The 13366-nt window shown below is 40.2% G+C and overlaps 1 protein-coding gene and 1 pseudogene across 1 annotated transcript; one reads left to right on the top strand and one right to left on the bottom strand.

Annotated features, from left to right (window-relative positions):
• Positions 1 to 6348: 6348 nt before the first annotated feature.
• LOC114638691 (olfactory receptor 1468) lies at positions 6349 to 7293 on the bottom strand. Its single transcript, XM_028787249.1, has one exon. The coding sequence runs from the start codon at positions 7291 to 7293 to the stop codon at positions 6349 to 6351; it is 945 nt and encodes a 314-aa protein (XP_028643082.1).
• Positions 7294 to 8172: 879 nt separating this feature from the next.
• LOC114638681 lies at positions 8173 to 8553 on the top strand (annotated as a pseudogene).
• Positions 8554 to 13366: the final 4813 nt, after the last annotated feature.

Genomic DNA, 13366 nt, shown 5'->3' with positions numbered 1-13366 from the left:
TGTTTCCAGAAGTAGCATTAGTGTGTAGAATAACTGTATCTCACACAAATTGCCATTAGAGGTTGGGTGTGCCGTATACAACACATCTGGCAATCCATTTTTCAACTGGACAGTGTTTCCAGGGCTCAAAACAATCTCTGATTCAGGTTAGAGTATACTTATTTATTACCATAAACATATATGATTTTCTTAGAGTATGCTTTTGTCTATGATTCAGATTGTCTGAGACCATAGTCACCACTACTTCCTTGATCACAGATATTTCTCTGAATCAAGGTTTGCATCAAGTCTATGGCAAACTTACAGTCTAAAATAATAGGACCAAGAAAGCCAGATTTTAACAACTGTGGGAAAATTTAACTCCATATGTGACATGAAAGAGTTATTCTTTTTATGGTTAATGAAAATTCCAGGTAGGGTTAGATGTTAACTTACATCTCTTGTCAAAAACTGTACACCCAGTAGTCTTACGTAGTTGATGGAAAAGTGATTCACAATAACTTTCTGAGGCAGTTTTCCTGATCCCCATCAGAAAAATGTAAAATGGTTTAGTTAAATTTCTTTTTTAGATTACCATAATTCAGGCATTAGTGATGTTTTATCTTCCCATGTCAAAACTAATTTGACTTAAATACCGAGGTCTTGTGCTCACTGTTCTTAAAATACTAAAAAAAAAACCTTGTCAAATGAAGAAGTATAAATAATATTTGAGGCAATGACTCTGAGAAGCAGCCCACAAGAGCTCATATCTGCAATGTACTGACTCATATGTATAGGCACATATAACCATTTATGCTCATTTTGCTAAACAAAACTTCTCATTGTTGAAAAAAAAAACTTTACTCATCACTTCTGAGAAAACATCCTTACTTTTCAATACTTTCCTTTTGTTTCCATGTCTGATTTGTATTTTTTCTTTCACCTGATCTCTGCTTATAATGACCTGTTTGCATTGTGGTAACAGTTTGATTTATGCTTGCCCAGGAGCTGATTCATACCAGGACCCTACAAGCCTATTTCTGGTCATGAAGAAAGAAGTTGACGTCTGTTTACCATTCTGGTAGACTTTCTTACCTATCTTATTGTTTCAATCTCATTCAAGCTTAGCAGACTTGCCTTGTAGTAGTCTGATATTTATAATATGGAGGAAAGGGAATTTTTGCAGAAGATCAAAGCAAGTGTAATTGGAGTTTAGCAGCATTCTGGTGTGAGTTAGTATTGAATCAATTTAAAGCTTAAATTATTCAAATCTGGAGATTTCCCCCAAACTACCCACAGCCTGAGGAATAGGGTGAATGGCCATTCATTATTTAATCTTAGCTGCATGAACATCATTGTTTAAGTCTCCAACATTGGGCCGTTTATTTTCTTGTTGCTGCCTCTAAGTAATGACATCCAAACCATCATTTCATTCTTCTATAGTAGTTCATGTTGCTGCACTCCAGACCCTCTCCTGTCCCCGCTTAACTCTCTGTGTTTACTGATGCTTTATGACAAGCAAGGACTGGAGCTCTTCATCATCTACCTTCCTTTGCTCTTTGTTCTATATTCCACTTCTCAGTTCTCATGATCCACCATTCATTTGCCCAAAAGATGGTATACTTCTGTGTACATATATGTGATCTATGAATATGTACATGCATTAATGTATGTACATATTAAAATGGATTAAAATTCACAGCCACATGAAAAGAGCGAAGTTAGACTGGTATTTTACAACATGAGCTAACGTTTTTCTTGAATGAGTCAAAGACTATGTGACTGACATTTGAGCCCATATGAAAGACTGAAAGGTGGCCTGATTTCAGGAACTGCTGGTATATAAGAAGTGAATTTGAGAATAAGATAACTGATCTGGCTTTGAGTGTGATGGAGTTAATTATATATGTTTTCAATCTCATGTTGGTTTTGCAACAGTAGATATGTAGCCACAAAAGCTAGGACAATAGAACTCTTAGAATACATTAAAGGGGTAAATTTTTATGATCTTTGAATACTTAATGGTCAATAAAGACCACTTTAAATCCTAACTGCATGATGTCATTTCCTAACTTTCCAATCTTGATTCACTAATAGTCTTTTCTAACAGTTATTGTGCATTAGGATATGACACAAAACAACACAACAGAAAATCTCACAAGGACCAGAAAGAAGACTGTATCAATGAAAGGTATTTGTGCAAAATGGACATTTTACATTCCAGTCGCTGCTCCTCTTCAGTCTCCCCTCCCAGAATTCCTCATTCTATTCCTCCTCCCCCTTGCCTTCAACAGGGTGATCTCCCCTGACCAGGCCTCTCCCTTCCCTGGGGCCTCAAGGCTCTCAAGGATTAAGTACATTTCCTCCCACTGAGGCCAGACCAGGCAAACTTCTGCTACATATGTGCTAGGGGCCTCAGACCAGCCTGGATACGCTCCTGGTTGGTGGTTCAGTCACTGGGAACTTTCTGGGGTCTGTGTTAGTTGAGATGGCTATTTTTCCTATTGGGTTGCTTTCCCTTTCAGCTTCTTCATTCTTTCCCCTAATTCATTCATAAGGGTTCTCGACTTCAATCCAATGGTTGGGTGTAAGTATCTGTTTCTGTCTCATTCAGCTGCTGGTAGGGCCTCTCTGAGGACAGCCATGCCAGGCTCCCATCTATAAGCATATCGTAGCATAGTAGTGTCTGCCCTTGGTGTCCCCCCATGAGATGGATCCCAACTTGGGCTGGTCGTTGGACCTCCTTTCCTTCAGTCTCTTCTTCATTTTTGTCCCTGCAGTTCTTTTAGATAGGAACAATTCTTGGTCAGGAATTTTGACTGTTGGTCAGTAACCCTATCCCTCCATTTGAGGGTCTATTTACTAATTGTGTACTCTTGAAATTTCCTTTCCCCAATGTAGGGCATTTTGGCTAAGGTCATCCCCAATGAGTCCTGAGAGAGTCTCAATTCCCAGGTGTCTTGTACTCTCTAGAGTTTCCCCCAACCTCCCACTCCCTGACACTGTGTATTTCCATTTATTTTCTTGGCTCTCTGGGCTTCTCTCATGTCCCCTTCCTCCATATATGATCCTGTTGCCCTTTCCCCCTCCCTCCCCTTTCTCCTACCCAGGTCCTTCCCTACCTCTGCTTCCTGTATTTATTTCCTTCCCCCTTCTAAGTGGGGTTGAAGCCTCCGCACTTGGGCATTTCTGCTTGTTACACTTCTTATTGTCTGTAGGTTGTATCCCAGGTATTCTGTACTTTTTGGCTAATATCTACTTATCAATGAGTACATACCATGTATGTCCTTTTGGGTCTGAGTTATCTCACTCAGGATGATATTTTCTAGTTCCATCAATTTGGCTGCAAAATTAATATATTTCAATAGGTGAATAGTATTCCATTGTGTAAATGAACCACATTTTCTGTATCCATTCTTTGGTTGAGGGACATCTGGGTTGTAATAGCTTCTGGATATTACAAATAAGGGTGCTGTGAACATGGTGGAGCATGTGTCCTTGTGGTATGGTGGGGCATCTTTTGGGTATATGCCCAAGAGTGGTATAGCTGAGTCTTCAGGAAGAACTATTTCCAATTTTCTGAGGAACTGCCAGATTGATTTCCAGAGTAGTTGTAGACTTTTAGAAAACATTTTTAAAAAACAATAACTCAATGTAATACAACTAATGAGGTAATTAAAAGCAAGATCTCAGTCACTAGAAACTCATGTCAGAATGGTAGGAAAACTTATTTTTAATGCAAGAAATAATAATATGAAAATGTTAGTCTAACAAATAAAAATAAGTAATAAATGCAAATAGTATTCCTTATAATTAAAAACAAAGTTGAATTTAAGGAACATAGCAAAAACCCCCAATATATATTATAATAAAAGAAATGAAAGGTGGACTCATAGAAGTAGATTAGTATAGTGGTTGCCAGATGCCAGGAAGAGTGTGGGGAAGGGAGATGTATGGAGATGTTAAATAGATACAGATATGCAGCTGGGTTAGTGGAAGGCGTTCGGATGCTGTATAGCACAGTTGGAGTATTACTGTTGGCAAGAATTCATTGCTTATTTGAAAATGACTGGAAGAGAGGTATTTGAATGTTACCTATACAAAGATGCTAAACTCCCAAGATAAAGGGTACATCAGCTATGCTGACTTGACCATTATATAGTGTATGCTTGAAATCTCATTCTCTGTCCCAACACTATATATTTATTCTATGGCTATTTAAAAGAGATTATTTTAGAGTATGGACAAGTTAGGACAGTACATTGATATTATAATACATTTAGAGAAGGAATGAATGATGGGAAAATTTGATGCAGATGACGTAGGGCAATGGAGTAAGATATCCCCAGAAAGACTTGTAAAATGAAAATATTAACAGACTGAAAAAGGAACTGAGGATAACTCATGTTGGAGAGACCTCCACTGCTCATGGACTCATAGGATTAATATCACGACCATGGACATCTTACCAAAAGCAACCTATAGACTTAATGCAACTCCAATCAAATTCTAATGGAATTCTCCATACAAACTGAAAAAAATGTTAAATTTAATATAGAAACACAAATGTTAATCTGATCCCAAACAGCAAAAGAATGACTGAGGTTCTCACCATCCTGGATTTCAAGTTATGCCACAAGTTATATTAATGAAAACAGGTAGGTATTTATATAAGAACACACACTGATTAATGAAATAGAATTCAGGAATACATTGTAGAGACACCTGATTTTTTGGAGAGGCCGATAATACACATTGGAGAAAAGATAGCATCTTCAACAAATGCTGCTGTTCAAGCTGTATAGTACATGTAGAACTATTAAACTATATTCTTATCTCTCAACCAGCATAAACTCTCAACCAAATGGATCAAGGTCCTTAATGTAAGAGCAAAATACTTCTCTAAAAATATAACATGAATCAGCTTCTAGTTTATTTCCATTGTCCTAGGGAAATAAAATCTAGGGTTTACAGCTATTAGTTAATTCCACGCAAAAACAGAACTGTACAGATGACATTGTTATACAAAAATGTCAGAAAGTCTCATGGATCTACTTGGAAGAAGAGGCAAAAAGGTTGCAAAAGCTATAGGTTGTGCATGGCTCCATGGAAACAGCATCTTCCAGACACAACATGATTGATGCATATATGAGCCCACAGAGACTGTGGCAGCATACACAATACCCCACAGATTCAAACCAGATAAAATCACAGAACTGAGAATGGAAAATGGACACAAAGTCCCACCCCTATCCTAGAAACTATTTGTAATTGATACCTGTTGGGAAAGGGAAATCAGTTTTCTTCAGTGGAATGTCACTGGGAATATCAACCATATTCCCAGAAAGCCCCATGCCCAGGAGTAGTTGACCAACTCAAAACAGACTCCATTTTGTTGTTGTTGTTGTTGTTGTGTGTCTGTGTTTTTGGTTTTGCTTTGGTGTTTATTATTTTATAGTTTTTCTTCTTTTTTAGTTGTTTGTTTTGAATTTTGTGTTTTTTTTTGTGTGTGTGTGTTGTTTTTCTCCATGTACATATGTATGTGTAGGTAGGGAGGTGGGTTGGATCTGGGAGGAATTAGGAGATGGCTAAGAATATGATTAAAACATGCTGTACAAAATAAAAAATAAAAAAATAAAAATAATCACAAAATTATGTTTATGATCAGAAGAGTTAAGAAAAAACCTAAAATATACATGAAAACAAAAAAGGTATGGGGTAATTAAATGTAAATGAGGTGCTGGAGAAATGGCTCAGGGTAAGAATACTAGCTGCTTTTCTCTAAGACCCAGGTTTCATTCCCAGTGCCCACATAATGGTTTACAAATATTTGTAACTCCAGGCCTAGATCATATGCTCTCTTCTGTCCTTCAATGGCACTGCATGAACAGTGCACATATATACATGCAGGTAAAACACCCACATACACAAAATAATAGTAAAGGTTAAAAAATTTAAGTATGAATAAAATCCAAAATTTGTTCAGAAATAGCACATAGAAGACTTTAGAAGATGGAAAAAATGAGATACTTGGCTGTTTCCATTGATTTAGGATTTTGGAGGACAATTTAAAAGTGAGACCATAGTTAAAGCAGAACTCAGGATAAACTGATAAAATTCTGGGGCAACTAAAACTGTAGCTCTAATATATGCTTTTCTAGGATTACCCAACAAAAGCAAAATAGAAAAAGTCATGGTCTCAAATATAATTTCTTTCTTCAAATGCACAGACTTCTCTTTTACATGCTGAACAATGATTGCTCTATGCTTTTAACTGAATCTCAAATGGCAACAAGAAAATCTGGTATAGTATCACCACATTAGTACAGTCTACTGAGTGAAAACTTTCAAAATTATCAAGTGCAACCATCACAGACAGAAGGTAAGTTTCTTTTTACAAAGGACTCTTGCCAGGGCCCCCTTTATGTCTCTGTTCCTCAGGCTGTAGATGAAGGGGTTCAGCATGGGAGTCACCACTGTGTACATCATGGCCATGACAGTCTCCTTCACAGTGGAGTTATTAGCTGTTGGGCATAAATAGAGGCCAATGATTGTCCCATAGAACAGTGACACCACAGATAAGTGGGACCCACAAGTGGAAAAGACCTTGTGGATCCCTTGAACAGAAGGTACCTTAAGAATGGAGGTGACAACTCGTGCATAGGATACAATGATAAGTAGGAATGGAATGACAATAACAAGCCCTCCCATGATAAATATCACCAACTCATTAACATGTGTGTCAGAGCAGGACAGCTTCAGTAAAGGAGATATGTCACAGAAATAGTGAGGGATCACATTGTCCTCACAGAATGACAATCTGGCCATGAGCAGGGTGTGCAGCATAGCATGGAAGGTGGTCAGCACCCAGGACAGCAGCACCAGGCTCACACAGAGCTTGGTGCTCATGATGCTCATGTAATGAAGGGGGAAGCAGATGGCCACATAGCGGTCATAGGCCATGGCCACCAGGAGGAAGCTCTCAAGGTCTGCAAAATACAGGTAAAAGTATAATTGTGCCAGGCAGCCTGCATAGGTGATGGATGTGTCCTGGCTTTGCATATTCTGGAGCAATTTGGGCATTGTGACAGAGGAAAAGCAGAGGTCAGAGAAGGACAAGTTGCTGAGAAACAAGTACATGGGTGTGTGGAGATGGGAGTCCAGTACAATGAGGATGATGATGATGAGGTTCCCCAGGACGGTGGTGAGGTACATGGCCAGGAACAGGATGTAGAACAGGTGCTGGTGCTCTGGGGGGATGGGCAGGCCCAGGAGGAGGAACTGGGAGATGACAGTTTGGTTCCTTTCTGTCATAATCTTTGTCCTGCACCTCTAGAGAAATATGACATAGATCCTTGGAAATACAAATAAAAATAAACAGATTTCTAAGCTCTTTGTCTATTATTCATTTTAAACCATTTAACCTCATAACCATAATTATAAATTTATAATCTCTGCAATCACCAATGACCTCTGTTTATCTTTCTTATATGTTTCTGTATTATGTCATTTCCTAAATACATTTAGTTATTTGCTTCTGAGATCAAAATACATTAGTTTTTTTTTGTCTTACCTGGCCATCTTATGCACCTGTAAGTAGCTCATTTGTCTTAGTGTCTCTTAGACATCAGTGGTTCTAAGGCTTCTGAAGCCTTATGTTTTAATAATTTCATATATACATACATCAGTGGCTTACATTGCCATTTGAAACCCAGCTGTGAAAGTCCATGTAACTTTTCGAACTTTATCTTGTGTCATAGAAGTTATCGTCTCTTGGCTATGTCAAAGGCATGTTGAAGTCCAGTAGATCCAAGTGATATCCATGATTCCACTCTGCTCTTTCCCAATGTGCCCTCATACAGCTCTCATTTCTGTAAGGTGACATTTAGGAACTGATAAATTCAATGTCTGCAAGGTTTGGATCAAATAAATAATCTGTTAATTTTATTTTCTTCCTAGCACTGTCAATCTAGAAACCCTGTAGCTGCACCTTTCCACATCACCCAGTCATTGCCTTCATACTACACTTTCAGATTAGACTGACAAGTAGATGCTACCAAGAATATATTTATAAGATTATGAGCTTCTTGGGAGCCTCCAGCCTGTGGTGATCTCCAGAACCTGAGGTTTCAGTATTATCTTCAGGGCCATTTCACATGGAGCAGGTTTCTTTGGCTGGTGAGCCTTCAGCAGATGTCTGCCACTTTCAGCATGAGGGTGTTCTTGCCTGTGCTGCTGGCAGCCCTTCTGGGTGTGGAGCAAGTCCATTCCCTGATATGCTTCTCCTGCACTGGTCAGAAGAGCAATGTAAACTGCCCGTGGCCAGTTGCATGCAAGGACACAGACAATTACTGTATCACATTATCTGCTGCTCCCAGCTTTGGGAATGTCAACCTTGGCTACACCCTGAATAAGGGCTGCTCCCAAATCTGCCCCCACGAAAACATCAATATCAACCTTGGTGTGGCATCCATGAATAACTCCTGCTGTCAAAGCTCTTCCTCCAATTTCAGCATAACTGGCCTCAGACTTTGTGCCAGTGTCCCACTACTGGGCCTTGGATTCCTCAGCTAGCTGGCTTTGCTGCAGCTGAGCCCTGACTGCGCCCATCTGTTTCTCATATCACCCCAGCTTAGGAAGAGAAGCCCAGATCCTTTCAGGTTCTAGGGGAACCTAGGTGCCTTCAGCTCCTCCTGGGAGTGTCTAGTTCTCTTCCACAGTCTCTCAGCATCAGGGCTAGGTACCAAATTCACCCATTTCTGCTCTGTTGAAATGGTACCAGCTACTCTTGCTTCCAGAGCCAATCCTATAACCTCTCTTGGGGAACAAGGGAAGGGGTGAAGATCTTGGAGTCTCAAGAGTATCAGGGTCAGCCCTGAATCATGTGGACACATTTACTAGGATGTCTAACTCAAATGAATGTACACCTGTGTGCTCAGTGTATCCGTGTGTGAATGAAGCCACTTGGATTCTGAAATGTGCAAAGAAGACCTGAAAGATTCTAGAGCAGAAGGCCCGTGTCTCCACTAAAACTCCTTCCTCTGGTATTACTGTACCATGTTGTACTCAATTTAGGAGGCTTCCCATGGAGGGTTGCCACCCCTCCAGATAATGGCTCCAGTTGCTAATCAAAAAATTCTACACTTGATTGAGTTCTGCTACTGTGCTCTCCCCAAATCCTATGTTCCTCCCACATGGTTCAAATCTCTGATCATGGTTCATGTAGACTTTCTACCAGACTGCACTACATGCAGGAGAGGCCAAGTCCTTCTTCATCTTGCAGCAGGGCTGACACATGGCATGGTGCTTATGAATGACTAGGGTTCATAAATGTTTGTTGGGTGTGCTTCACTCTGAGAAATGTTTCTTAAATGTTAAAGGCTACAAACCACCACTAAATTAGAACTAATACCCACACTCAGTTTTCCCAAGGGCTGGGTGTGCTGGCACATACCTTTAATATCAGTACTCTGGAAGCAGAGGCAGGCACATCTTTGTGAGTTTGAGGCCAGTCTGGTCTACATAGAGCCCCAGGCCAGCCAGGGTAATACAGCATGACCCTGTCTCAAAACATATCTTCCCATATTGTCAATCATTAGTCTTGATCATTAGGCTAATGATCTAATCTTGACACTTGTCAATGAGACTAATGCTATTATATTTATAAAACATATATGGTACGTCTGACATACTACTCTGTCCAATAATGCTGATGACTCAAAATGAAAATTTTAGAATTTATTCTACAAGAATTCACGTCATGACTAACTTATGTGTGAATTGATCTAGGCTCTGGTACTGATTTTGGTGAAATACTAATTCTAACGTTGCAAAGAATGTAGTGTTCAATGTCATTAGCATTTGGAACAGCAGACTTGAAGTAGAGAAATGTGATGAGCCTCATGCAGTCAGCTGAAGGGAAGAGAAAAAAATACAGTCTCATGAGTTAAAATTCTGCTCCCAGACTGCCTTGTGCTTGAGTGTGCAACCTCTACTTAGCCTAGGGACTCATCTGTTAACTAGCCTCGCAGACATTTTTCAGTTCTCACTATCTTGTTGTCTTAAAGCAACTTCCCAGTCCAAGAAACATACAGACATAGACACAGACACACAGACACAGACACACACAGACACAGACACAGACACACACACACACACACACACACACACACACACTCTCACACCCCCCAATTTCTGTTTTCTTCAAGACAACACCAACAAACTCCAGTATGTTTTGAAGTTGAGAAAGAAAGAAGAGAAAGAGCTCTAGGGAATATTGGAATATTTCTCTTGAAGTGCTATCACTGAATATTTAATGAAGCTGAGTTCACAGTTGGTACATGTGGACACTGTATGCTGACATTGTAGAGAGAAGAAACATATGGAAAAAATCATGTTTCATTGTATAAGGTTTCATGTCACGATTAATGAATATATGAATGGACTAGGTTCTGATACTGATTCTGGTAAAATACAATTTAATGGTGCTCCAAATGTAGTTTTCAATGTCATTACCATTTAGAACAGCAGACTTGATGTAACGTAAAAAAATAATTTCTTAAAATTCTACTCCTCTTGCAGTATAGGACCCACATAGTATAGGAATATATGAAGAGGTCACCAACCAGGGAACTCACCTGTGAGTTCTGTCCCTGGTGATCCAGTGAGCTTTGTATCTTCTTCAGCCATTAAATCAGCAATTCTCAATGAAAACAATACATACATATCTCCTAGGAGACAATGTGGTTTGCATTAAATAGAAATCACCTGGAAATCTTTGAAAACACAGATTCTAGTTCTATAGATCATATTCTATATTGCAAATGAAACACCAGGCAATGAAACCTGTGTGCTGGAGTAGTCAGTACTTACACTATCACTAAAAAAGTATAGATTGGTGGGATTCATCAGATGAACGTAAAGCCTTTGATTGGAGGCCTGATTAAGGTTTACTAATGCTTCACAGCAAAGTTAAAAGAAATAATTATGGACACAGGAATGATACGTTGATAGAATGTAATATTAGGAGAATAATTTCAAGTTATTAATAAAAGGAACCACACCATGAATAAAAAATTCAAATGGTACCACTAATTCAAATACATCTAGGATATGGCAAAGTTTCTGACGATAGAGAGATGACAAAGAAGGAAACAACTATACCTGAAAAGTCTTCCTACAGAATATCATATGCTGTAGAATATTAAAACTCTTCGGTTGGAAGAACAGTAAGTCAGCACTCATTTGCCCACCTGCCAACTCATCCAGACTATTTGAGGCTGACACACAGTCCCTGGTATGATATCATATTTTCCTTTATTCACGGTGATCACAGGAAATGATTGTCTCTAGTCAACACTTAGATCTGCATCACCCTTTTCTTATCTCTCTTCCTAGTTATCTCTGGGCTTAAGAGGCTCTGTATCCCAGAGGACTCCAGATCCTGAACAACTCATTAGTGTAACCATCCAGGACCATTCTAGGACCAATTCTTTCAGAGTCCTGTAGCTGTGACTGATCACAGTCATTGACTACGTGTTACTACACTTGGAGGGAAGTTGAAGAAGAGAGATGCATAGGTAGAAGTATATTCATAACTTATCCAGGGGATGAGTTGCATACCCATGTTGTTGGAGCCTGTATTTTGAGGAATATTAAGGACTAAATTTAATAATATAAAAGATTCTATGAATATGAAACTGTACAGAAGTCTTAGTTGCTGTTGGGAGAATATCACCATGAAAAATATGCACTTTGGAAAGATTCCCAAGTGCCATTCTCTGAGTGAAACATAAGTCTGTATAGATAGCTCTTAAGATATATAAACATGATGCTAACAAGGATGACTCAACTTCCTATAAATGTCAATATATATATTACAGGGCATCTGTTGCCCTTTTCTGGACTTTACACACACATGCACACACACACACACACACACACACACACACACACACACACACGACATCTTAGTTTTAAATTTAGCCATTTTAGAAAATGGTTATGGTAGTTGTTCACTAAATAGGAGATTTTACCTTTAAGGTAAAGGCTAAAAGAATCTTAAAAAAATCTTTTTAGTGATTCTTTGTGAATTTTATATCATACACCCGAAGCCCAGTCATTTTCCTGTTCCTTTATACCCATTTTCTGTCCTTGCAACATCTGCATATGTGCCACATAGCACTCCCTTTATCACAAACAACTTTGCAACTTGCAAATGTTCATTGTAATGAGTCATTGGTCTAGTTTGAGGCTACTGGTTTTTGCTACTGGATCCTCATTGGGTATTCTGTTGTTGCCCTGTGTTATGGAGCTCCTGTAGCTTTGGGTCTGAAGGGCCAGCCCCTTAATGTCTCCAACCGTTCATAGAAGGGGTAGGTGTTGGGGTGTGTTGGGAGCCGACTCCTAGCTATCATCTTTGCAGCCATCTCAGGCCATATACCCTGACAAGAGAATTGTTTTCAACAGCCCACAACAGCTGCACACACTCTGATAAACATCTTGTTTTTCTCACATATCTTGTTCTGCTGCTTAGTGCCCCCAGCTGCAAGGCACATGTGGTATCCATGGCTACAAGGCACGTGGCAAAGTGCCTTCAGCTGTGTTCCCCTGCTTGTCCACGAGGGCAAGGCACGTGGTAAAGCATATAAATACCCAGGATTTCCTTTCAATAAAGATGAGACTTGACCAGACTCTGTTTTGTTTCCACTCTTCACATCTCTCACCCCTCCATCCCCACTCTCTCTCTTGCTAGACCCTGACCCACGGACTGGAGCAGCAGAATGGGCTGGGACAAAGTGGCCCCCAAATGTGGGGCAGAATGGGTCGTTACAGGGGTGGGCCAACTAAAGCCTTGTGTCTGGGCTTGGGTGGAGCTGAGGTGGTCAGCTCACAAGCTTTCCCCCATCTACACCACCAGGCCTAGCTCTCCAGCACTGGCCTGGCTAGCTCAACAAATGCTTTAGCTTGGAAGGGCCAGGGCCAGCTCTCCTGCTCTCCTGCCCTCAAGGCTGGCTGTGCTGTGCAAGTCTACTTTTCCTGAGTCCCAGTAAGGGGTAGGACCAGCTCTGTAAAGACCTTTGACATGGTCCCAGACCAGGGATGCACACATGGCCTTTGGTGGTAACGTGGGCCATGGACATTGATGCAGATCCCTGCTGCTGCATGGGCACACACCCAGACGTGGCCTGCAGTGGCATCATGGGCTGGGACTTCACTCACCGTGGGTCTCCACAGTAACTCGCCTAATGAAAATGCTAGTTTTCATTCCTGCCAACAATTTGCAAAGTCTCTCCTATTCTCTCCTCTCCTCTCCTCTCCTCTCCTCTCCTCTCCTCTCCTCTCCTCTCCTCTCCTCTCCTCTCCTCCCCTCCCCTCCCCTCCCTTC

The sequence above is a fragment of the Grammomys surdaster genome, unplaced genomic scaffold (assembly GCF_004785775.1).
Source record: "Grammomys surdaster isolate TR1022 unplaced genomic scaffold, NIH_TR_1.0 125621, whole genome shotgun sequence".
Lineage (NCBI taxonomy): Eukaryota > Metazoa > Chordata > Mammalia > Rodentia > Muridae > Grammomys > Grammomys surdaster.
Note: the sequence above shows the minus strand (reverse complement) of the source record. Positions and strands in the feature narration are given on the sequence as shown.